The sequence below is a fragment of the Thermobia domestica genome, chromosome 2 (genome assembly GCF_964235325.1).
Source record: "Thermobia domestica chromosome 2, izTheDome1.hap1.1, whole genome shotgun sequence".
Classification (NCBI taxonomy): domain Eukaryota; kingdom Metazoa; phylum Arthropoda; class Insecta; order Zygentoma; family Lepismatidae; genus Thermobia; species Thermobia domestica.
Genome location: NC_137455.1, coordinates 242,342,855 through 242,367,198, shown reverse-complemented (window position 1 = coordinate 242,367,198; position 24,344 = coordinate 242,342,855). Strand labels below are relative to the sequence as shown.

The window sequence follows — 24,344 nt, the reverse complement described above, 5'->3', positions numbered from 1 at the left end:
TTGAATTTTTTGTTTGAAGTATCTACGTACACTACGAGTCGAGAAAAAAGCTTGGGACGGATGGTCTGATACACCCTGTATAATTTATTCTCTATAATATATAGAGTAGATAAAATATGACATACTGTATATACTTTCAAGTGAAAATTTTCAATCTTGCTTCGCTCCTTCCCGGTTTCATCCGGGAAGAGAATTAACATTCTTAGCGGCTTCCTTAAACAGAGCTACACAAGTAAGAGAAAAATATAAAGACTATTCAATATTTTAGAAAGCATTTTTGTATTTGTAAACATTAAACGAAAAAAATATTTGTCCTTGGTATTGAATTCTTTAATTAGTCCTTTAAAGTAATTTACACCATTTATACAATTTATATACAAAATTAATATTGCTGAATATATTAAATTATACTCCTTAACCTACTTTCTGTTAGACCGTCAGTTCATTCGTCCGAGCGGTCAATATCCATTCCGAAAGAGGACTTATTCGATCCCCGACCGAAGCAAACCTAGTATTTTATCTTTGTCGGCAGCTTACTCGACTAGACGACTGTTTTAAAATTGCACCTAGCAGAGGACTCACTCGATCCTCTGCAAGTTAAAAACGAAATTTCTCTTCCAGCTCTAGTTCAGCTGTTCCTACCTAAAACTTCTCAAAAAAAAAAAAAAACCCGCAGCTATGCATTACTCAGATAGCTGGGTTAAAGAAAGTCAAACCGAATACTCCCTCATTCAAGAGACAACCACAAGATTTAAAAGAAATCTCCGCAGTCGACATGATTCAGGCGACTGGGTATTAAAAGAAAGAAAGAAAGAAAGAAAAAAAAAACAGCACCGACTCATTCCAAAAGCGGTTAAAAAAAAAAAAAAGCTTTGTCTGGTTCGTCGTATTACGACCGCCATCACCTACAATAAAAAAAATTCTCTATCAAACTCCCTTCCAGGCTCACTTATCCCAAAAGAAGAGTTGTCATTATTACATTGAAATAAATAGTTTCTATCGCTCAAGAGAGCTGCTAATAAAGTTAGCACAAAATATTTAATAATACTAGTTCAAAATAAAGGGTAGACTCCGTTTTAGTAGGAATCTAACAAAAAAAATCCTTATTTTATCCTATCTAAAAATATCTTAATATTTTAAGATTTAAAAAGAATGATAGGTTATGTCTCAGAGCGGACTACTCATTCTGTAAGTCCGGGTGAGAGGTAAAAAAAAAACACCCCTACGTCCGTTCATTATAGGAGGCGCAAAGGGGTAAGGATCTTTGGGAGATGTGTAGAAGTCAGTGGTCGAGAAGAGAGTGCCCCACAAACATGGACCCTATTTATACGCTCTGTGTCCCAAATTACCAAGCAGCCATATGTTCCACAAAAAAATATTATCCCACGGCTACTTCTTCTAAGGAATAAAACATCTAAAGCCCAAAATATTATATACGAAAAAATACCTTAAAAATAATAAGAAACTAAAAGTTTCATTATTAAAATTAATATACCAGAATTATTTATGTAAATTATACATAAAATTAATGTGTTGATATTTTAATAAACACACGGTGAAGAGTAGAAAATGGGATTCTGTGAAAAAAATGAAAATATATATTAACAAAAGTGCAAAACAATTGAGCATCACATACAGCGTATACTAAGAATACCGCTTTGACATGATTTTCATGACTGACTGACTAGCAGGTATTCTTTTTTTTTTTTTTTTTTTCTTTCAGGTTTAATGTCCGGTAAAGAAAAACATGACTGTGAAGGCCTATTGGCATTCAGAATTTACAGTGACTACTTGAATGTGTTCTTCAGTTACAGGGTGAAACGTTACTCGTGCAGTAACTTCAGTATCATTAATTCATTAGTTTTATTCAGTTGCTTCTAATCGCCAAAGAATTAACTTTCGCTTCACTGATACTCAATTAATACCGGTGTTTCTCTTTTATTTTCAGGAGACAATGTCAATGTGGGATCTCTGTTCCCTGACGGGCAAGTCGTCTACAATAAAAGCGTTGCATCAAGTTGAAAACGTCGATTCGGTATCACTCCCTTAAAAGTCGAATATGATGGATTTGAGAAAAGAGTATCCAACAGATAGGGGCAACTACCCATCTGAAAAGACAAATATTGTTAAAAAAAAAAAAAAAAAAAAAAAAAAAAAAAAAAAAAAAAAGTATTTCACTTTTCGAAATAAGACTGATGTTCTAGAAAGACTATGGTTATGTTACTCTCTCAAGTTGGATGTGGTCTATTGTAAGCCTTGCTGGCTGGCTGCAGATAGGTAGGTTTGCAGAATCCTAAGGTACTCACGAAGCAATTTTTACAGAGGAAGTTTAGCTACGAGCATATAATTTGAAGTACTCTCCAACTACCTCTATAAAAATTGTTGCGAAAGTACCACAGGATTCTGAAACTTCGATATTTGGATAGGGCACATACTAGCTCCTAAGTGAAGTCTTGACCCGACTACGGTAGGTCCCATAGTTTTGGGAACTATGGACCTTTAATTTTTTTTTTTTTTTAAATGTTTTCGGCAGCCTATATCTGCGAAAGGAAGCATTTGTGCACCGAGGTTGGTGTATACTTTTTGTCTTATCTTGGTGTCAGGAATACTGAATTTGGAATAGTATCAATGATTTTTGCACAGTGTTAATCCGTTGTATATGTATGAATGTTGTGGTTACGCATTACCTTGTATTATTATTTAGGTGAAAAATGGAAGAAAATTATGATTTGTGTCGACGTTTAAAAAGAGAATATTTCTGGTAGAATAATAATCTAACTAGAAATATCGAAATGAAAAGCAGTGATTCTTAATAGTTGATTTTTTTAAATTTATTTATTTATTTATTGTGGTAATGGGTTTCTGAATCGAAACCTTACAATACTAGCATGATTTAGGACAGTAGTATATCAAAGGGTACTAGTGTCCAATATGATCGGAATGACTGCTAGAAGTTGGATTAAAGCTGTGGACAGTACTTTTCATCCAGTCGTAGTAAGCTGTCGTAAACACTTAAGAATTGAAATATCAGCAAGATGACCAGCAGACATGTTCTATAATAAACTGTAAATATAACATGTTCTATAATAAACTGTAAATATACAGAAACAAACATAGCATCAACTGAACACGGTAATAACATATACACTGGTTAATTTAGACCATTCTGAAGCCAAATTTATTTAATGAGAAATAGTATTTTTCCGGAATTACTAATAATTCTTCAGATGGGATTCTGGAATTAATGATACGAATGTAACGATGAAAGATACTAATCTTATGAGGTAAGGATGGACACTTCAAGAGATTGGATTTTGATAACACTGGACAACAAATTTTAACTTTTTTCATGCTTTGGAAAAGAAAAGCACATTTTCTTATGCAAATGAGGATGCTGAATATCATCATAAAAATGCTGAATTGGTTCGAGTTTAAGTAAAATCGACAGAAATATGCGTTATATAATGTAAACAGTCTCAGAGTCTTGCATCTTCTATGTTGACTTTCATTTAAGTCACTACTGCTTCAGTATTGCTCATCCGAGTATCGTAGTTCATATGTCATTTGCTTCAGAATAAACCAAGCTTGCAAATGGTACTATGCGCATGTGTACATAATGTACAAGAGGAGGGAAATTTGAAGTAAAATTTTAAATTTTCCGTCAAAAAAATCCCTTTTCAACTGTAGCACCTCCTGGTGCGGCCCCGACTACAAGTACCCAAATATAATATATCTTGAAAGCTACTATGGTTTATGTGTAATTCATGTGCCACATTTCATTGTAATATCTACAATAGTTATGGGGGAGGGGATATTTGTCACTCGTGCTTGACAATACCGAATTTCATATAGGGAAAAGGGTGATATAAAATAAAAATAAAGTGACGTTCGTATGTAGAGCGGAAAATGCGTTTTGTTATAACGTTAGACCCTCTAGACATGAGGCAAAAATCACTTGAAGCAACCGTCTAGATTCTAGTATAATAATTGATTATATATGTGCGCGGCACAGCGTTTGTCCCAAAGAATGTAAAACGGTTAGTAAGAAAATAAAACTATATAGAACGGAAATGATAAAACATAACTTACATGGATATTACAAACGGCGCCTCTTTGCCTGTCGCTTCTATTGTGATTCTCGAACATCTCTGGTGATTGTCCAACAATAATCAGCAAGCATAGACTTGCTCCAGAGGCACTGATATTGTTTCTCATCGTAGATATAACTTGATGGAAATGTTCCCCATGTTCATTTCTGACTCCTCCGCAATTTTCTGGGAAGAGATCTATGTGGGAGTGCAACATGTGCATTTTTTGTGACACATTACACTCCATTGCTTGGTAGAAAGATATTAGATGCTCCATTAATTCCTTATAGCTCTGAGGCTGCTAGTATTGCTAAAAATTCGTCACCACGTTTCGGAAAGATTTCCATGCTATCTTCTTCTTATCTTCTAACAGTGCATCAAATTCAGGATCATTCAGAAGTTGTCGAATTTGAGGGCTAATAAATATTCCTTCCTTGATTTTAGTTTCAGTAATTTGAGGACATTTAGGCAGCCGTTTGAAGGCATCACACGTTAGGTTCACACTGTTAACCAAGTTTTTGATTAAACCCAATTTAATATGCAACAGAGAAAGTAAAACTTTGCTGCAATGCATCAAAGGAACATGTTGAACGTTCTTTGCTTCTGGGTCAAAAGTCTTACAATGTGGCTAGTCTTTATTTTATTTTATTTATTTATTTATTATTATTATTATTATTATTATTTTTTTACCTAGTCGAAAGCCTTATCACGGTTATCGAATTCGCATATATATATAAAAGCAATATTTTGTGTAACCGATCTATAGGCCAAGAAGTATGGCTACAACTTTGAATTCGCCACAAATATTTCAATTATATTCGTTATAATTTATGGCTTTCAGCAGTTTTTCCATGTTAGCGTATGTCTCTTTCTAGTGGATTGCAATCGATTGGAATTGATGGCAACACATTTTCATTGATCACTAACATACTTTTAGACTTTGTTTTGGTGCGTCTATGAACAGCCGCCATTCATTGTGATTATGTTCCATGTTAAGACCAGTTATATTTTTACAAACATTATGCCACTTTCCATTGAAAAAAGCTCTTCCAGGGGCTTCTGACGTGTCCGAAACACGGATACTTTAACATCTTCAGAAACAGCTTCCCACTGCTTGAGAGTTTGATGCCAGTAGTTCTGTGCTACTTTTTGACAGATCCCTTACAAGGTAATTTAATTCATGCTAAGTGACCATATGGCGAATAGATGATGATATATTGGTTGTGAAGTCAAGATCGGTGAATGATGTGGTCGACTTCGTCAAGCTGTTGCTCTTCGTCGAATGAAATAGTGGAGTAAGATACTGGAAGTTGTGGAACCTTTCGTTCTTCAGAATGTGGCACAGAACGAATTGCTGAAGAGATATTGGGATAAATAATAGTCCACTTTTTTTTTTTTTTTATTTGGATAGACCTTTAATTGGAGGAACCACGCAAAAGTAAGTTTGAAGTATGATCTGGTGGCTCTCTTCATTTTATTAGACCTGCAGACAGCATGCATGATCTTTTCCCATATAGCCGGTTCTGCAAGTTTGTAGAACAAGTATTACAACAAATATGTGGTGCCTACTTCTTGCCCGTTATCTCCCACTTTACAGCCAAAGGACAAGTGACAGACCTTCTTTCTGATATGTGTAAAATTTCGATTTTAATTGGCAAAGGTTACTTCGCCGTAAAAAAAAAAAAAAAAAAAAAAAGTGTCCGTGCTGTTAACACATTACTCGAAAGGAAATGAAATTAACTGCTGCTCTTAAGGCTGATGAGAATTCTCACGATTTTTGGAAAGAAAATATTCAATATCTTAGATAAAAAGTCTCTGAGATTTTTCTCGACATCACGAAAAATAAAGTTAGTTGTCAGAACAATAATGAGTGTACCTTATATCTAAAAGAAAATATTTTAGAGAAAAATATTTCCAGTACCTCGACCAAAAGGAGGAGTAATTAAGGAATTAGCAGACCAGATGTTTCTTTAGGAAAGGGAGCATTCAAGTTTGGGAAGTGCCGGTCTTCTGGGCAAAAATACGGACGGAAGATACAGAACTGGTGGCTATTAAACTGAACATCCTTTTGAATGATCGTGTTTTTTTCCAATTCCCTTGACGGATTAATACCTGAATAATGTGGCTACATGTTAATACTACTCAAAGTTAGATTTAAAAAAGACATTTCCGAAATAACTTGGCTAAAGAGAGGTGAGATATCAGTATAATTGTTATCCCTGTTCTTACTAATACATTAAACTAGCTGCAAGTATTAGACTGAGTTCTAGCCATCTCACTAGACGCAAGAAAAAGAAAAATGAAATGAAATATTTGAGTTTTACGTCCCACAGTTATGCCGGTTAGGCTAAAGGAGACGGTGATGATGAGTAATGAATGAAATGGTGGAATGAAGAAAGTGGGAGGAAACGGGAGAACCCCGAGAAAACCCACGCACACGGTGTTTGTCCACCACAAGGTTCACTTGGCGGGGGCTGGGATCGAACCCGGGACCCCAAGCACCAGAGGTGAACGCTCTACCATTGAGCCACCGCGGCCCCTCGCAAGAAAAAGAATTAGATCTATAACAGAAGGGTGTTTTTATATAGTTCAACATCACTCTCATAGTGCATGAAGATAATGAAGAGCGTAAGAAAATAACCAAATTAGAATTTAAAAATACGAGAGAATGGGCTATCGACTTCTGTTGATTTTTTTTTTTTTTTTTTTTTTTTTTTTTTTCAAAAAACGTTTATACTAAAGGTTGGTTTTTAGAGGCGGAGAACTTTAAACTGGTAATACTGTTTTCTGTGACAACTGATATTACAGTTCTCGGTTGTTTTCAACTTAGTTTGGTTTGGCAATTCATAATGAGTGGAAGCTACGTTTGCAAATACGTTTACTCTAAACGATAATACGCTTCCCGTAAGACGTACAGTGCGGACACATACGGACGGGTAATCACTGGTCCATATGTCTTCAAAAATGATGCCGGTCAGAACGTTATAATCAACGGTGAGCGGTACAGTGACATGATTACTAAGGTTTGCGTGCTTCAATTGAAAGACAGAATGTTGCAGACATGTGGTTTCAGCAGGACGGCGCCACATGCCACACAAGGAGCGCCACAATTAATTTACTGAAAGAAACATTTGACGAACGATTAATTTCATGAAATGGATTTGTTAACTGGACACCTTGCTCGTGCGATTTGAAACCATTAGATTATTTTCTCTGGGGATATGTAAAGTCGCATGTCTACGCCGAGAACAGAAACAATTGAGCACTTGGAAGCCAACATTCGACTTGTTATTGCATAAATATAGCCTAATTTACTGCAAAGAGTGTGTGAAAATTGAACCTCCAGATTACGCCATGGACGCGCCAGCCGCGATGGCCACATGCCGGAAATCATATTCAAACATTAATGCCATAAACATGGCTGTCGAATAAAGCCAATTTCATGGATATTAAAAACATTTTTCTGTATTTTATTTCAACATAAAGTTTTCCGCCTCTAAAGAAAACACCCTTTATTTGCATGCATAGTGTATATACATATACAGGGTATTTCAAAACAACACCGGCAACGTTTGGGAGGTGATTTCTGACACAAAATAAGACAAAAAGTATAGACAATCCTCGGTGCACAAATGAGTTACAGGCTGCAGAAAACAGCAAAGAATGAAATTTAAAGGTCCATAGCTCCAAAACTATGGGACCTATAGTAGCCGGGTCGACACTTCACTAAGGAACTAGTGCCCTATCCAAATATTCAAGTTTTAGAATAATGCGGTACTTCCGCAACGATTTTTACATAGTTGGAGAGTAGTTCAAATTATATGCCCGTAGCCAAACTCCCTCTATAAAAATTGCTTCGTGAGTACCTTAGGATTCTGAAACATGTATTTTTGGACAGCGCACATATTAGTTCCTAAGTCTTAACCTGACTACGGTAGTTCGCATAGTTTTAGGGCTATGGACCTTTAAAGTTCATTTTTTCCTGTTTTCGGCAGCCTGTAACTCCGAAAGGAAGCATTTGTGCACCCAGGTTGGTCTATACTTTATGTCTTATCTTGGTGTCAGGAATCACCTCCCAAACGCTGTCGGTGTTGTTTTTAAACACCCTGTATGTATGTATGTATTAACTACTACTATATTTTTATTACATATATATATATATATATATATATATATATATATATATATATATATATATATATATACTGATAAAAAGGCATTTACTTAAAAATGAACATATCTAAACGTCTATTAAAATATGAAACTCTTATTGAACAAGTACTAATTTCCTTTCTCGTCATATATATTTTTTGACTACTAAACATATGATTGCTGACTTCATGTCTCGAATGCATGATCCTTCTCAATCTCAATTTCAATCTTAAGATCCAAAGGATAATTCTCTCCTTAAAGAAAAGCCTAATGGGACACCTGCCTCAGTTAATTTTTGGAAAACTCATCTGTTCAGGAACCCCTTCGTGAAAAGTAAAGAAAACAAGATTTTAGTAAGATAGTTCACGATCTTGAAGCTGGCAATAAGGTTCAGGGATTTCAAATTAGTAATGGACTATTATATAAGGAAATTTGAGGAAGGAATAGTTCTCGGAAAATTGTAATACCATTTCCGATTATCATACTGAGAAATTAATAAGCCACTCGGGAATGAAGAAAATACAGTATTAAAAGAATGAAAAGAAATTTACATGGCGTATTATTACAAGTGTAAAATGTTTAGTAAGGAGTTCTGACATGTCAAAATGTTAAGTATGCTAATACGAAGAAAATTGGAACTCTGAATGCTCGTGCAAAAGAAAGAATAAATGCAGATTGGATGATTGATGGTGTTGGCACTTTGCACAGCTCAAACGCATCTACTAATTTGTTAATAGCTGTTCGTAACTAGCTGTTTCTGCATGATTAAAAAGTCCTTATGGTTATCTTCAAACTTCGAAACGAATATGGGACAAAATTGTACCAGTTATTTACTCGATATGAATTGGTTGAATCATTATCTTTCGACAAAAATGTTTGTTTTGACTTCTGAGTATTTTTCACCTGTCTGTTATAGTTAATGATTTATATATAAAAAAGCTAGCCCTTTGCCACCCTTAGGATAATATTATTTAACATTTCTCACTCTCAATCTATTACAGGATTAATGGACGAGGGTAATGAGCAATTTTTCAAAGTACACAAAAGCCATTTCCACCATTTGCAATTCTGAAGGTGAGAAAGATTTCACTATTTTTAAGAAACTGCTAAGCTTGGTGTACTATTGAGATTATCCTTGTAGCTTGAAAAAATCAGATTTTAGTGTCAGTAATTTCCGCTTAAAATGAATTGTGTACGGTGACAATGTTTAGAGTGTCTCTTTCACGAGTCTCTGATAAACAGTAAAGGTGAGGAAAATTGAACTGTCCGCTACAAAGTTCACCTTGGTGCATTACTATTGAGATTTCTCTAGCTTGAAAAAATTTACATTTCAGTGGTATTAACTTCCACTTCTAACGTCAATATTTAAATTTTAATAAATGTTTAAATAGTAACATTTCAACATTATAGTGGTCTATACGACTAACACTATACATACCAAATTATAATATTTCAACCTGATTACATATTTGTGACAGTTAAATTTAACTAATGTTCAGATTTAAAAAGTTGACAAATTAGCCTTATTCGCCCGTTTTCACAGCATTGGGTATAGATTTTTAAACATCCCGCAACGCTGTTTCCAGCACAGTAGGATGGATAGGTCTGTATTTCGTAAATAATATTTCTGTATTACTAGATTACTTTTTAATTTTGCCATATTCTATCTAGTGTTTTTGTATACTTCTATACTTTTGATGTTTCGAATGTACTAGTGTAATTTGATCTATGCATATTGTACATTTTTCTCCCTCTTAACAAATAAAGAGATATAAGTAAGTACACAGGTATGTCATGATTATTTATAAACAGTTCCTAGTTAAAAGCTAAAGGGAAAGGATTTCCCAAAATTCCATCTAATCAGCGGACCGAGTTGAAATTATTTCTACACAATACGTTTACTTTTCCTCTTATTATTCAGTAACAAAAAAAGGATTTGACATTATAAGAAAATTAAGTATTTTCACTTTTATTGACTCAAATACACAAACATGCATCTATCTCCAAGGCACACATGATGTGGAAAAGGTCTCATACTTAAAAGAAACTTATATTTCCAGAACGTTGACTTTTTTAGCTTTTTTAAAGTCCTGCTATACTTAAACCTTTCAACTCTAATTGAAACGTTTGAGAGTGAATACTTTTGCGCCGGATGTTTCAGATAAAATCTATAGAACCTCAAATCAAAAACAGTTGCTGATAAAAGAATGAAAAAAGTTAAGTACGAAACTTTTACAGGGTATATCGAATGTAGACTTTACGTGTCCCACAGGGTGATTACCAGAAAATTATAATACTAAGGAATGTAAGTTTCTACCATCACTGAAAAGATAATTGTAAAACATAAAATAATTGTGTGGCGTACAGTTTCAAATGGGTATAATTTAATTGTGTTCTTGCACATTCAATGTTTGTAAATCACAAACGGCTAGATATAAAAGGATAAAATAAAAGCAGGGTGGGAAAATATCAAAAGTAGCATCGAATAGTGCGCTCTGCTTGCCCATCAAACCGATCCGTCATTGGGCCTCTGGGGCCTATCCGAAAATTTTAAATAGCAAGGTATGCTACATGATACATGACAGGAAAGATTATGTAAAAATAAAATTTTAGTAGGAAGAAGTTTGCCTTGTAAGGGATATTTTACCGAATTGTCGCAGTTTTGTTGTAAATTCTTGCAGTCAGATGAAATTCACAGTTAAATGATAAATATTTCGTAAAGGATCCCCTACACAAATACTGTTCTTAAGAAAGTTGTTTTTCCATTATCAATAAATGATGTAAAAATACATGTATTTTGGTATTAAAATTTTTCGCGTAACCTTTCGGGGATCCATGATAGAGGCTGTATGCGGTAATTGGATCCATGATAGAGGCTGTATGCGGTAATTAGAATGTTACATTCGACGCTCCCTCTAACATTTTCTTGTATCTCTTTATTACATTGTTTTCTCTAATAGTTTGCAATTTATAAGCACTGGACGTTTTAACTGAAACATTCAGAATCAACTTTACATGATAAAACATACCTTAATGGCCTTGACCTTGGTAGGATCATTTCCAGTGAATTGCACCAGTACATGTCTAGCTGAGAATCCTAATGAACACAGACCATGGAGAATTGGCTTACTAAATCCTCCAAGTACTGAAAATGAAGGGTCAATATGAAGAGGATTTTTGTCACCAGATAATCTGTAGATAGCGGCCTATAAAGAAAAAATATTCTTTAATGAATAAAATCGAAAAAATAGTAGCAAGGATATGTAAACTAATATAACTGAACTACAAACTGACCTACAAAATCAGCTAATTGTACTGATACTACCCAAGGTTAATACTCATACTCTTATATGTTTACCTGTCAACAACAATGGTCACTACCAACAGACTACCACGAAGCTCTTCTCTCCTCGTTTTTCGATTTTCTATTCTTGCAAAATATAAAATTAGATACTATTCGTATATTAAAAGAAGTTACAGCCAAAGAAAAAATATAAAGGTGTGATGTTAAGAAAGGGGTTCTTTCACTCTATTGTACTAGTGAAGCTGCATCAAATAACTAAATTTAAGGAGTGTACTGAAACTATTTTCAAATGTTCACATCTCGTAAAGTTAAGAACCACAAGCTTACCTACGTTTACTTTCCATGTGTTTCACTTAGAGCTCCTTATTTTATGATTTTTGGGATTTGGTGACTCAGTGGTAGAGCGCTTACATCTGGTGCGTCGCGTCGGGTCCCTGTTAGGCCAAATAAGTTTCTGGTGGACAACATTATGTCCGTGGGTTTTAACGGGGTATTCCTGTTTCCTCCCACAATCTCATTCCACCAATTCTTTCATAATTTATTTGCCCTTATTATACGTCTCCCTTAGGCTAAAGAGCATAAGTATGGGATGGTAAACTGAAAGACTTCAAGATTTTATGTTTTATTCACATATTTACCAAAATAATCGAAATATCTCAATTTAATGCAACTTAATACAGCATGTGACCACTCTTAGGCACTAGAACAGCTCTGAGCTCGTGGAATGGATAGATATAAATAACGAATGGTTTCCAGAAAATATAGTACCATTTTTCATAGGAGTGTAGCACTCAGTTCGTTCAGCAAGAATGGAGATCATCTGCTCTGAAGTCTGTGCTCCAGATTTGATCACAGCTATTCAATAGTTTTGAGACTGGTTCAAAGAAAATCTCGTAGCTCATCACAGAGTTCATGAAAATGATTCAAGAGCTTCAACACTGTAAAAATTGCGCATCGTTATCTTGGGAAATTTGGCGTTCGGATACATATGAACCATCGGGTGCATATGGTCATCTAAAATCTCCACGTTATGGTACTAATGCAGAATCTAGGGAATATCAGGAATTTGCAATCTCAATCATCACAGAGAGTTCTACAGTAGAGGTAGACAGTTCGGAGTAAAAGCTTCTTCGAACGTCCACCATATATAAACATGGTCTGCTGTTGGAAATAAAGTGAAAGAAGATTCATCAGACTTTATTATGTGTACTTACTCATTGGTGGTCACATTTACATTGGTGGTCCTTGAAACTATTTTCCACACGTTAAAACATTATTGGCGATATTCAGCTGTAGGATGTTTAAGTAATGCAACTCATGTCGAACTGTCATTGTCGTAATGCGGTGTCAAAGGTGCTAGTTGAGTTTCATAGTCACTTTCTTTTTATTTGCACTCGGTCTCTGATGACAACATTCTTCAATGTTCGGCGATCCCTTTTAATCATGATCTCTTCACTGACGTTTTTCAGTCATTAGTTATATATCCTGCCATCATCTTGGTCATTAATCATCGCCTACCCACAATTTAGTTTCTGAAACAGATATCTTCCATTTTGCATTACTACCTCCAAATACACTTCCGTTCTAACCCGTCTGCACACGGTCACCTGCACACACTACTAACGACGACAATGACCTGCATACATATCCTGAGTATTATTACCTATATTTGATACCTGTTGCAAACTACAAGTGTTTCCATAACTTTGACAACCATCAATTTGAGATAACTTGATGATTAACCACTGAAGAATTAGTTAAAATCGCTGCGAGATATGGGGTATGTAAGTCTGTTGTTCAGGTGACAAAGATATATTCAATATGCTCTTCTAGTTTCAAGAACAACCAACATTTGCCACAGGAAGTTAATGATTACCGATAGTGCAGTGGACAGTCAGAGCAGAATGAACTGGAAAGCCTTCACGTTTAAATCTAAGAAAAAGTACAGGCAGTGAAAGAGATTCTCGATGGAAATTATTCTATATCCATATATCAGGAAGCTCAGAGAAATGATATACCGCCATTGTGTACGTAATATTTTCAAAGCAGAGTTACAGTATCCACAACGGAAATTCTTCTATATTTACAAATTTCTTCCAAAAATTTTATGCAGTGTGTAGAATCCTGTGAAGCCATCACTGCATGGAAGGACGAATATTACTATCTGCTGGACAATATTCATTAGAGCGATGAAACTGTGTTTCTTGCAGAAGATTCATTCGCAGACGTAAGTTATTAGAACTAGATTAGAAGAAGATCTAGAGACGTTTGAAGAAATTCAGAATGGGACAGAAATAACAGGTAAAGTATAACCATCCATATTGTTGGGTTCTATCCCATGGAAAATAGCATGAACTCTGAACGTTATTCAGACATGTTACAAATTATTGTGCTGTAAAGTCTAATTTATTTATTTTTTTCCCCCATAGAAAGAGATCCGCGAAATGATATTTATGCAAGACTGTGCTTCCAAACACGCATTTTGTCTGGTCGTTGGAATTGGCCCACTTTACATATTCTAGGAAGATAGGCAGGCCCACACAATGCCGTGCACAAGGGCAAGACCTCGTGCTCTGTGATTACAGTTTATGATAGTTGGGGAGAGGAATGAGTATATTAGAATAATCGTCAAGGCCTTGATGAATTGAAACAACATTCTTAGCCTAACCGGCATATTTATTATTTTATACAGGGTGTCTACTGGAATACCAGAAAGTAAATTCATGACTTTTTCATGACTTTTCATGACCTTTTTGTTCAAATTTTCATGACCATGGCGATAAAAATTTACCATTAGTAATAATAAACCCCTACCATCAGTGGTGCATCGGAACTATGCGGGTTGCTAGTCTTAAATATCACTTATTGTGAATCTTAAGAAAGAATCTAAAATTCTGCCGCCTTGTGCTCGAGCACAGAATAGCACTTACCTAAATACGCGCTTGCTCTTACCAGTTAATCACTCTATACTGTATTTGAAGTTTTAATTCTGAGTATAATTATCCATCTAGCAGAAATTTGTCTAAAATTAAGCACTCAGAGAACTGCCCAAAGACAAAACAAATTATAAAAGAAATTCGTTTTAAAAAAATAGATCATCAAATTTAAAATATGCAAACTCAAACGAATAATATTATTTGCATAAGTCTAAAGGCCCAAAAATACACAATTTACATTTTTTAGAAGTAAGGAAATAGCAGATCACAAAGTTGGACAGTAAAAAGTTGTTACTATATTACAAAGACTAGAAGATGAAATGGGGAGCAGCTAGGAAGACAGTAAAGTACCAGTTAGAAAGCACTAACTGGTGGGGGAAATTCTCACAATTACTGACCTGATACAACTGTTTCAGTACATGCAGTATGAGGTATAAAAGTATGAAGTATAAAAATATACTCTGAGATTTCAGATTTTCATGACCAGTTGGGTAAATAAAGGACTTTTTCATGACTTTCATGACCACTAAGCAAAATATATGACTTTTTCATGACTTTCATGACCAGTAGACACCCTGTTATATATATATATATAAAAAAATCCGTTGTGACATGTTCGCTGGGTTCAGACCCAAATAGAACTTTAGGAGAAGGAGTGACATATAATGAACAATCTATGGTATCTAATGTGCGGTTCTAATTTTGATAAACTAGTACACCCCAATTCTTCGGTTCGTCGATTAAGAATATCTCAATACTTTGCACAGATATTTAAACAACCTGTAATTATGCAAACTTAAGAATATTTCAGAACATTGTCGAAATTATAGTGTAAAGCGAAAAATACATTACTATTGCACAGTACTTTAAAGTGAAGTAATTGCTTTCCACTCACATTGTACGTAATTGTCAATTTTGTTCTTCAAGAAAAAAAAAACAGAGACGAAGTCTTAACCAGCATGGTATGAAACAAAAACAAATCGACATAGTGATTAGTGTCTGACATGAAAATGAATACTTTCATCATCTGGAATAAACAATTGTTTCCTCACTAAATTATCCTACATAATTTTTCACAAGGAAACCATACTTCGGTCTCATTTAATAAAATTTAAAGACAGGTTAGACGTTAATTTTGTCACTGGTAAATAATTATTAATTAAATACACAGAGTAATACCTACACGTTAGACAGATTATTAGAATGAACAAAAGTATTTGTGCTCATCTTTTACGATTGAATTAAACAGATGAACACAGTTGAATTAAATGTTCCACATCAGAACATACAATCAGTCAAAGTCGAAGAACTTGAGGTATTAAGCAGAATGACAGCAAACTGAACAACATAGATATAATTTGTAATACTGAACACTAGTTGCGAGAAGATGAAATAGAGTACACAACTCTATCAAGTTACAAATGTGTAGGAGTATTCTGCATGACCATTAGTAAATGTGGTGGTGTTCTAATGTTCGTACACGACAAAATAAATTATAAAGTTCAGAACTACACTATCCACCTAAATGATGAACAAATATTTGAACATGTACTAGCTGAAAAAAAAAAAAAAAAAAAAAACAGAACATAGATTCATCATAATAGTATTATATAGAATACCTGATAACCTGTTTTCCCGATTTATTGAAAAATCAGAAAAACTGTTAACATTAGTTTAAAAAGAAAACAAAACAATAGTGTTGTGAGGAGATTCAAATATTGATTTTCCTGAATATCTCAAATTAGATAAAAATATTATCAAGTGTTCTGCAATTCTTTCGTCTGTATCACACTATACACCCGAACCCGCATATACACAGCGCTCTCAATCTTATATGGATCAAATTACAACACATGATGAAACTATTTCCTATTCAACAAAAAATTTTAACACATCACTCTCTGATCATAACGCAATTCGAATAAATGTAACTCTTGGATTAAGAGCCAGTTTATCTAATAAAAAAAGAGTATAAATAGGTAAGAAATTTTCATGAAACAAATGTATAGCATTTTCAATATCTATTAAGCAAAAAAGACTAGAACGATATTAGAAAATGATATAAATGCCAAAAACAGAAATTTCTCTAACAATATTAAACACTATTTTGAAATAACTATTATACCTAGGAACTAAAAAAGACTAAATTACGTTTTAACAAAAGTTTAAATCAGACAAGTAATTGGGATAACGCCAGGCCTAACTAATTTTGTATAAGGAAGAAAACACTACATACAACTGTTAAAACACAAACATTTATCTTGTAACGGAGAGTTGAAAAAAAAAAAAAAAAAAAAAAAAAAAAAAAAAAAAAAAAAACTGTAATCAACACATTGCTTGAGAATAGGTTACAAGTGATAGTTTGCAGTTTTCCGTTCGGTGGCTCCTTTGATACAGAGCTTCTGTGAGTTTAAAAGACACGGCACCATCTATTGGGAGTATAATGAAATTGAAGATGCATGTTTTGCAATCGACGGAATAGCACAAGAAAGGAAACTGTCTATAGAATGATGTAATTATAATATAGTGCGTAACGGCAGTTTAAAAAAAAATCCGATATAGTGTTCAAGTTTGGTTTACTGTGTGATCAAGAAAGAATATCGTGCAGGTTTGTATGTTTTAAAGCAATTCTGGGTATTAATTATTGAGCTTATCTTTAGTGAAATAATTCATCTTTTGCACATTATTATTATTATTATTATTATTTTGGTTCTAATTTAAACTTGTTGCTTCTTATGCATTTTGATTAGGGATACCCAGATATTCATGGCCATTAGGGCTTTAATATCTAACATAAATTGACTACATAAAATTACTTCGTTATTCACATGCAACCAACATAAAAGGTACGGAAGTGAACTGCATGTCGCAGAGGGTGTTTCTGAAGTTCTTAAGAATACTTGCGTTTTCTTTTATATATATATATATATATATATATTAGAGATGGGCAAACCCGGTTTTTATAAAAACCGGAAACCGGTTTCTAAAAGAACGATATCCGACAATTTGGTTTTCTCCGAAACCGGTTCGGTTTTCTTCAAAACCGGTTGAGTTTTCACAGGGATGCAGAATCGTTTGTCAACACGGTTTCGGAACTTATCAAAGGCACAAGGCTCTTATTATTATTAAGTGCACGTACTATTCAAGACTTTAGAAATCAAAAATCATATGAGTGGGCCAATGTTAAACCTGTGATTGGTATTCAGTCTAGTCATTTTTGGCAGGTCGACAATACAGGAACATTCATGGCAAGAAGCACGAAACTGTACTTGAAAAAATACAAGTAGCTAACAGTTCCAAAAGAATATATTATACTGTGAATGACCTTCAAAGTGGAGATTTTGTCGCTTGCGTCTATGATAAGCAGTGGTGGGTGGGTCAAGTAGTTTCACTCTCACAGGAATTTCGCGATATTAAAGTGTCTTTTATGATTCCTCATGGTCCTACAACTTCCTTTAAATGGCCAGCTGAAAACGATGAGTGTAACGTTAATTTGAAAGATGTTCTTCTAAAACTCACTCCGCCGTTTCCTACTTGTGCCTCTCAGCACGCTATCACAAATTCCTTCCTAAAGAAGTGATGCTGGTAGAAGACCTCTTTGCTTTAACATGACTTACAGAGAGAGAAGCCAGTATGTAATAATTAACTATACTATTGATTTATTTTTCATGTTATTTGTACTGTACATACCACAAAATTGTTTAAATCAACCACTCTTTGTAACATGTTAACTTCCATATATATTCTAGTGTACATTTATAAAAGAATATTGCATCATTGCACGTTTCGATTTACTTCTTCAAACGATGCAAAATTAAAAAAAAAAAAAAAAAAACTACCACGCCAAGCGTGGTTGCATACCCGGCCCCTGTGCAACACACTATTTTAAAAATTTGTGAAAAATTTAATACACAAATATCTCCATTTCTGTTTGCATGATTCATATAGGGAACAATGAAAGATCGTTCAGGAAGTTTTTCAGATTTTCAGATTTTTTAAGAATGGCCTTTTAGAGAAAATCCGCCCTAATTTCAGGCGAAAATGACGTTTTATCATACTTTCACTCACGTTTTCACACCCATGTGCCATCGTAGATGGGAAACAAAATTATCTATAGGGATCCCAGAAGGAGTATTATATTGTGTCACAATAATACGGTTCTTTTTTAAATTCTTCATGCGGAAAATAAATGTCAAAATTCTTGTATTTTACTTTTTTACTCAGTTTTCCGGTGTTTACAAAATACTCTTGTTGGACTGTAATTCGAGCTTTTTTTATCAGAAGCACAAATATAATTTGAGCACTTTTAAATAAAAAAAAGAATCATCCAATTATCACAAGTAGTTACTGAACTACGTGTCATTCAAGATTTTGCTCATTCACTTTCTTATTAAAAATAGTGATTTTCGTCCGAATTTCATTAGCCCATAACTCGAAGACAAAATTTTTTCTGGGAAAATCCTCTTCGCAGGTTTCATATCTCTAACAAGGTTACCAAATATATTTTTTTCAAAAAAATCAGAGATATCACCTAGTCAATTTTGCATATACCTGCCTGAATTGAGATGGAATGGGCCAAATCCTAAAGATGTATTTTCTCTATATCTAAATACTTTGTATCTTATCTATTTGTTACTCACGAGTCGAGACGAGAAAACGTTTCCGTCTCATATCGTAATTTTTGTAGAAGTCTCGTCTCGACTGGATTTTCCAAAAATATTTATCGTCTCATCTAGTATTTTCAATAAATGTATGTACAAAATTTATGCCCTGTGTTTTTTCTTTCTTTTAATTTCAAACCAGAAGTGTTCTCGAGTCTCGAGAGATCCACGAAGGATGTGATAAAACATTTAAACCATATTTATTATTGGAGTGTATTGTGTAATGACTTGTGGATCTTTAATCGTTGATAAATGAATGTTTTTCATTGTGTTAGTACAACCACTTTATCAACTTTATTTAATACTTCGGTGAACTACTGTTGCCAATGAGACTCGTGAAATTTCTTTTCTTGCCTCAAAAACGAGACGAAGAGTGTCTTATTTGTAGACTCGAATTTAAAAAGGTACTTCTCGCCGCGACTTGCAGATAAGTCGAGACGAGACAAGCCTTGGAGCCTGTTTTATGTTCTACAGAAATTGAAGTGTGAATGCCTAACTGAATTGAGGGAACCGTATTTGATTTGAGAATTATCTTTGTCGCCAAGTCTAGAAGTAAATCAGATTTCAGGTCTCGCAAATAATGTTCTTCTGTGAAATGCATAGACTACTAAAAACAGTCCCATTTTTAAAAATTATTTTTCTTTTACATGCGTAGACCCACTGTTTAACAAGAAGAGAGGCCTTTGGAAAACTGTGGTGCATAATGCCTGTACTTTTTGTTTTTCTATTATGATTGTTGCACTTGCTACAGTACAAGAAGACATTTAAAACATACACGCATGTAGTCAAGCTCACCACACTATCTTGCAATATTGTTTTCGGAGTTTAAGATTTTACGAAATTACACATGTTTGTACAGCTAAGCCCACGTAAAGAATATATCATCTTCCGAGATATTAACTTTTTTTAAAACATTCATTACACAGTGGTGCCCACCCTTCTCATGTCCATCCCCTCAATTGTCTATCCGTAGGTGTTCTTCCATGAAAAGAAAATCTTTTCGATTAATTTTACACACCCTCAAACATATTTATATAGTTTTTTAACCCCCTCAAATACTTCAATGACGCAGTGTGCGTCATAGCCCCCCCCCTTTTTTTGGGGCACCCTTGCATTACATGACATTCGTCCAAGTAGTCAAAAACATACGACAGAAAGATTTTCCCACAAAAATCTGCTCTACATAGGAAAGCAACACAAATCGAACAAAGAAGAAGTCCAAAGTAAATAAGGGGTTGTTTGTTTATTAGTAATTCCTCACGTGAAAAGCGGACGACAAGCTCAAGCGTCTCGGTGGTGACGTCACTATGAAGAGAGCGTAAAAGTAGGTTAAGAGATAGATACTGCACATAAGTTAAGAGCCGCATCTGGTTGAGTGGGACAAGTAATATCTACTGTACATATTTATGGCAGTAGACAGGGATTCATAACGCAGTTCGTAGATATATTACTGTATATAGACAACAACTATTTTAAAGTTAGTAGTCTTTCTCTCTAAAAACTTTATCCAAGGATGGAATACACAACAACCTACATTATTGGTCTGAACTTCCAATTTCCATAACATTCATTCAAAGACTGTAGAAACGCACAATGCTGTAATATAATAAAATTTAAATGCATTAGTACGTTAGAATAAAATATAATCAAAGAGAGAGAGAGAGAGAGAACAAAAATAAAAAAGGAGTAGAAAATAAATCAACGAAAATTGGATATCCAATATCATATATTGTATTTGATGATAGCTATTTAGGCCTAAATCGATATCTTCCAGATTTTGCAGATTTTCTTTGGCGAAAATTAATTTTAAAAAATCGGCACTCTCCAGGTTTCCCACGTGTTATATTTTATTTAAGAAAGGCAATTATTTATTCCATCTGAAGTGGTTTGTAGGTCGAGATAATAATAATAATAATAATAATAATAATAATAATAATAATAATAATAATAATAATAATAATAATAATAATATACAATTGTAATAAAAGAAATGGAAACAACAAAACTCCAAAACACAAGAAACGAAACAAGAATACACAGCGCCTTGTCACTTACTTACTTTACCTAAACTGCAGAAATGTATCAGGAAGCCAGGCGACATTGCCGGACATTGCCTCCGACCAAGCCGGTTTCGGTAATAACGCCGGCATTGTCGTCGGCTGCTCCGGCTGCATTGAAAAACAATCCTGTGGAAATCAGAGGGCAGAGTTGTCTTCATCCTCAATATTGGGAGGCGGGCAGATTCAAGGCTTATTCTGGGGGGAAATCAATTTCATCTCCCTTTCCTTTATGGCAATCGACACAAATCATCACATTATTTCCGAAAATACACATTTCAAATCGGATTATTGGGGCGACAGTCCCCCCAGTTCCAAGATTGGAGGAGACATGTCCCCCTCATCCCCGTGGTTTGCGCCATTGAATGCCGGTGCGTGTGCAAGCTAAGATTTCATTACATTGAAATCATGGCCGTCACCGACATTGCCGCGGCTGGCTCCGGCATTACCGGTATTGTGTGCAAATGCACTTTTGTGAATGTCCAGTTGTTTTGAATAAATCACTTGGATCAGTTGAAGGCAACCTTCCAATTTTTCCGCTTCCAATCTTTGTATTGTCCTCAATACCGTGACCACCGTCTTTTATTTGTTTCCGCTCGGATGTTTCTTTTTGGCAAGTACGGTACATCACTTTTTCTTGGAAATTTGTTACCAAAGATTTCTTGCAGATTGGCATGGCTGAGTGCTGGGGGAGGGATCAATTCTTGCCTTTCGCTGTTCTATCAACACTACGAGGAAGATTAGGAGACTTCGGGAGGGCAACTATGAGGCTGTGTTTTTGTTGTCTGGCAAGTTGTCACCTGCGCAGTCAGAAAAGTTCGCTTTTTCCTAAAGAGACCCCTGCTTCTTGGAATTCGCCCCAGGCGAATTATTTAAACTTGTTCGTTGCACACCAACATCTGGAAGGGATAGTTGATAGGGATCCGCTCTTTTCCAGTTTTTCCAAAGTGACCATCCTGACGTGGTTCTTGCGTGTAGTGACGGATCGTAGACATAAGCTCACCTATATTGATGGAGAAGCGGACAAAAGCTAACCGGACATAAACTCACAGTAAATAATACAATTATGTTACAACAAACTATGTTATAACAATGATAAAAATTATGTTTGTAATAACCTAATAATAATCAGCGCCGTTGCCACAGAGGGTCTGAACCTCTAAACCCCCTGAAAAATCTATCGTGGTGGCAAATCTCAGCAAGTCATAGAAAACAGCATGTCAAACAAAGGCACTAATGTTTTTTTTTTAAATATTATTAATTTACTATAAAATGATAGAGAGTACACCCTCCACAATAGGGGTATACATTATTTTGAATTGTACACAGTTCAAAATACATTATTTCTATTAAATATATTAAAATGCTCAATTGCAGCAGCTTTGTCAAAGAACTGCATAATACATATTTTCTATTAACCCGTTTGAGACTTACGCTTTTTTAGGTAAATTTTAGACTTTCAGTCAAGCAGCTATTTCGTCGAGACTATTTATCGCAGGATCATGGTTCATACCAGAGATGGGCATTTTTGCTAACCCTCACTCACCCTTACCCTCAATCAACTCCCTCACACTCACCCTCAACCACCCTCATCCTCAGTCACTCTGATCACCCTCAGCCACCTTCACCATCAATCGACTCCCTTACACTCACAGTTATCTTCATGTACTTACTAAACAATAAGTAAAGATAAATATCATTCTCATTCAAGTAAAGTAAAAAAAGAAAAACAGATTTTACTATTTTTAGAATATTTGGATATCTTATGATCCGTTGCTGCAGACAAGTTTTGAAAAAAGACTAGATGCCAATATATGTCATAAATGCTTTTCTTGCCTTCATTAATTGGTATGGTAGTGCAGTTGAAAATTTTTCCTTTTTTTCTGGGACCAATACGTGGCTTCGCACTATATTGCACCAAGCCTTCCTTACATATATATAATATGCGAGCAGGAAATTTCGGTGTACGGAAATCTCGGTGTGCGGAATGTTAGGTGTCTAGAAAGATTCGTTGTAGTAGACCGTAGGATTTATTAAAAACTCAAGGATAAATGAGCGTATTAGTTTCAAGGATGTAATGGAGGGTATACGTGAGTATACGGCGTATACATACCTCTACTTTTTGGAAACTATCGTATAGCCACCTAAAATTTAGGAAGTACACCGGTATACGCTACATTCGATCAATAGTATACTCATTTATTGGAACAAACAACAACTGCTTTACATGAAATTTTCAAAACAAAAATATCTTACTAAAGAGCTGGTCGTCAGGCTGTTGATGTCTAAATTCTTTTAAAATATTTGCGTATTCGGGGTGTGGGAATCAAATTTTCTCAGAATCTCTTCTATAATGGAAAACAGCGCTCTGAACATGCAGTGATTTTTCCTCAAGATGTCACATGCGTTGTTCCTACCTTCCAAATTCCAAATTCAATTCAAAGTCTGTCGATTGGATACAATTTGAGCAAGGCAATATGGAATAGAAAAAGTTCCTTTCTAATCGCGGAAGGAGGTTCCGAAAAAAATGTGATCTTTAAGAGTTAAGAGGAAATTAAATGAATGTATTTGCGCCAAGAAATCGTTGGCCTCCACAAAAATAACAAAACATCTGACCTATCGTTGGTCTAGTTTGAAGCATTCACCGTTGTTCCCAATACCACCAAATACAACAGCGAACCTCGGATTAGTACTGTTCATTTGTAGCCGCAGTTGACATCAAGGAAGAGAGCGATTGATTTCGATAAATATTCAGCAGCTAGTACTAGTAGTAGTTTTTCCTCAACCTACTGAACAAAAAAAGGGACGGGGTAAAAGTAAACATATTTCTTCGTTATTTCATTTTCTTTCAGATAAAAAAGAAAATTGAGGAAAATTTGTTAACACGAAGAGGTAGAAAACAATTGTTAGGAAAGACTTGTAGCGTATGAGCATGTCACACCAATCTTTAATCATTTCGATACAGTCGTCATTTTGAAAACATTTGCTTAGTAGTGTTTTACCCTTTGGGAATTTATGGTACGAATCGGTACCATGGAATAGTGCTGTGTTTAAACGCTTATTAAGCTCATATAACACGTATTGAACCAGTTTCTTTCATTGGTCAAGTCAAGCATGGACCAAAGAGTACCTCAGATGCGTTTCGG

At 34.8% G+C, this 24,344-nt stretch overlaps 1 protein-coding gene across 4 annotated transcripts in view; it reads right to left on the bottom strand.

The window, feature by feature from the left end:
* Mfe2 (peroxisomal Multifunctional enzyme type 2) overlaps positions 1 to 24,344 on the bottom strand; it is a 638,089-nt gene that overhangs the window by 164,283 nt on the left and 449,462 nt on the right. For all 4 annotated transcript variants that reach the window (XM_081748535.1, XM_081748534.1, XM_081748536.1 and 1 more), the window contains exon 14: positions 11,270 to 11,446. In XM_081748535.1, the coding sequence (XP_081604661.1) occupies positions 11,270 to 11,446 (177 nt within the window). The remainder of the gene's footprint in view (positions 1 to 11,269; positions 11,447 to 24,344) is intronic.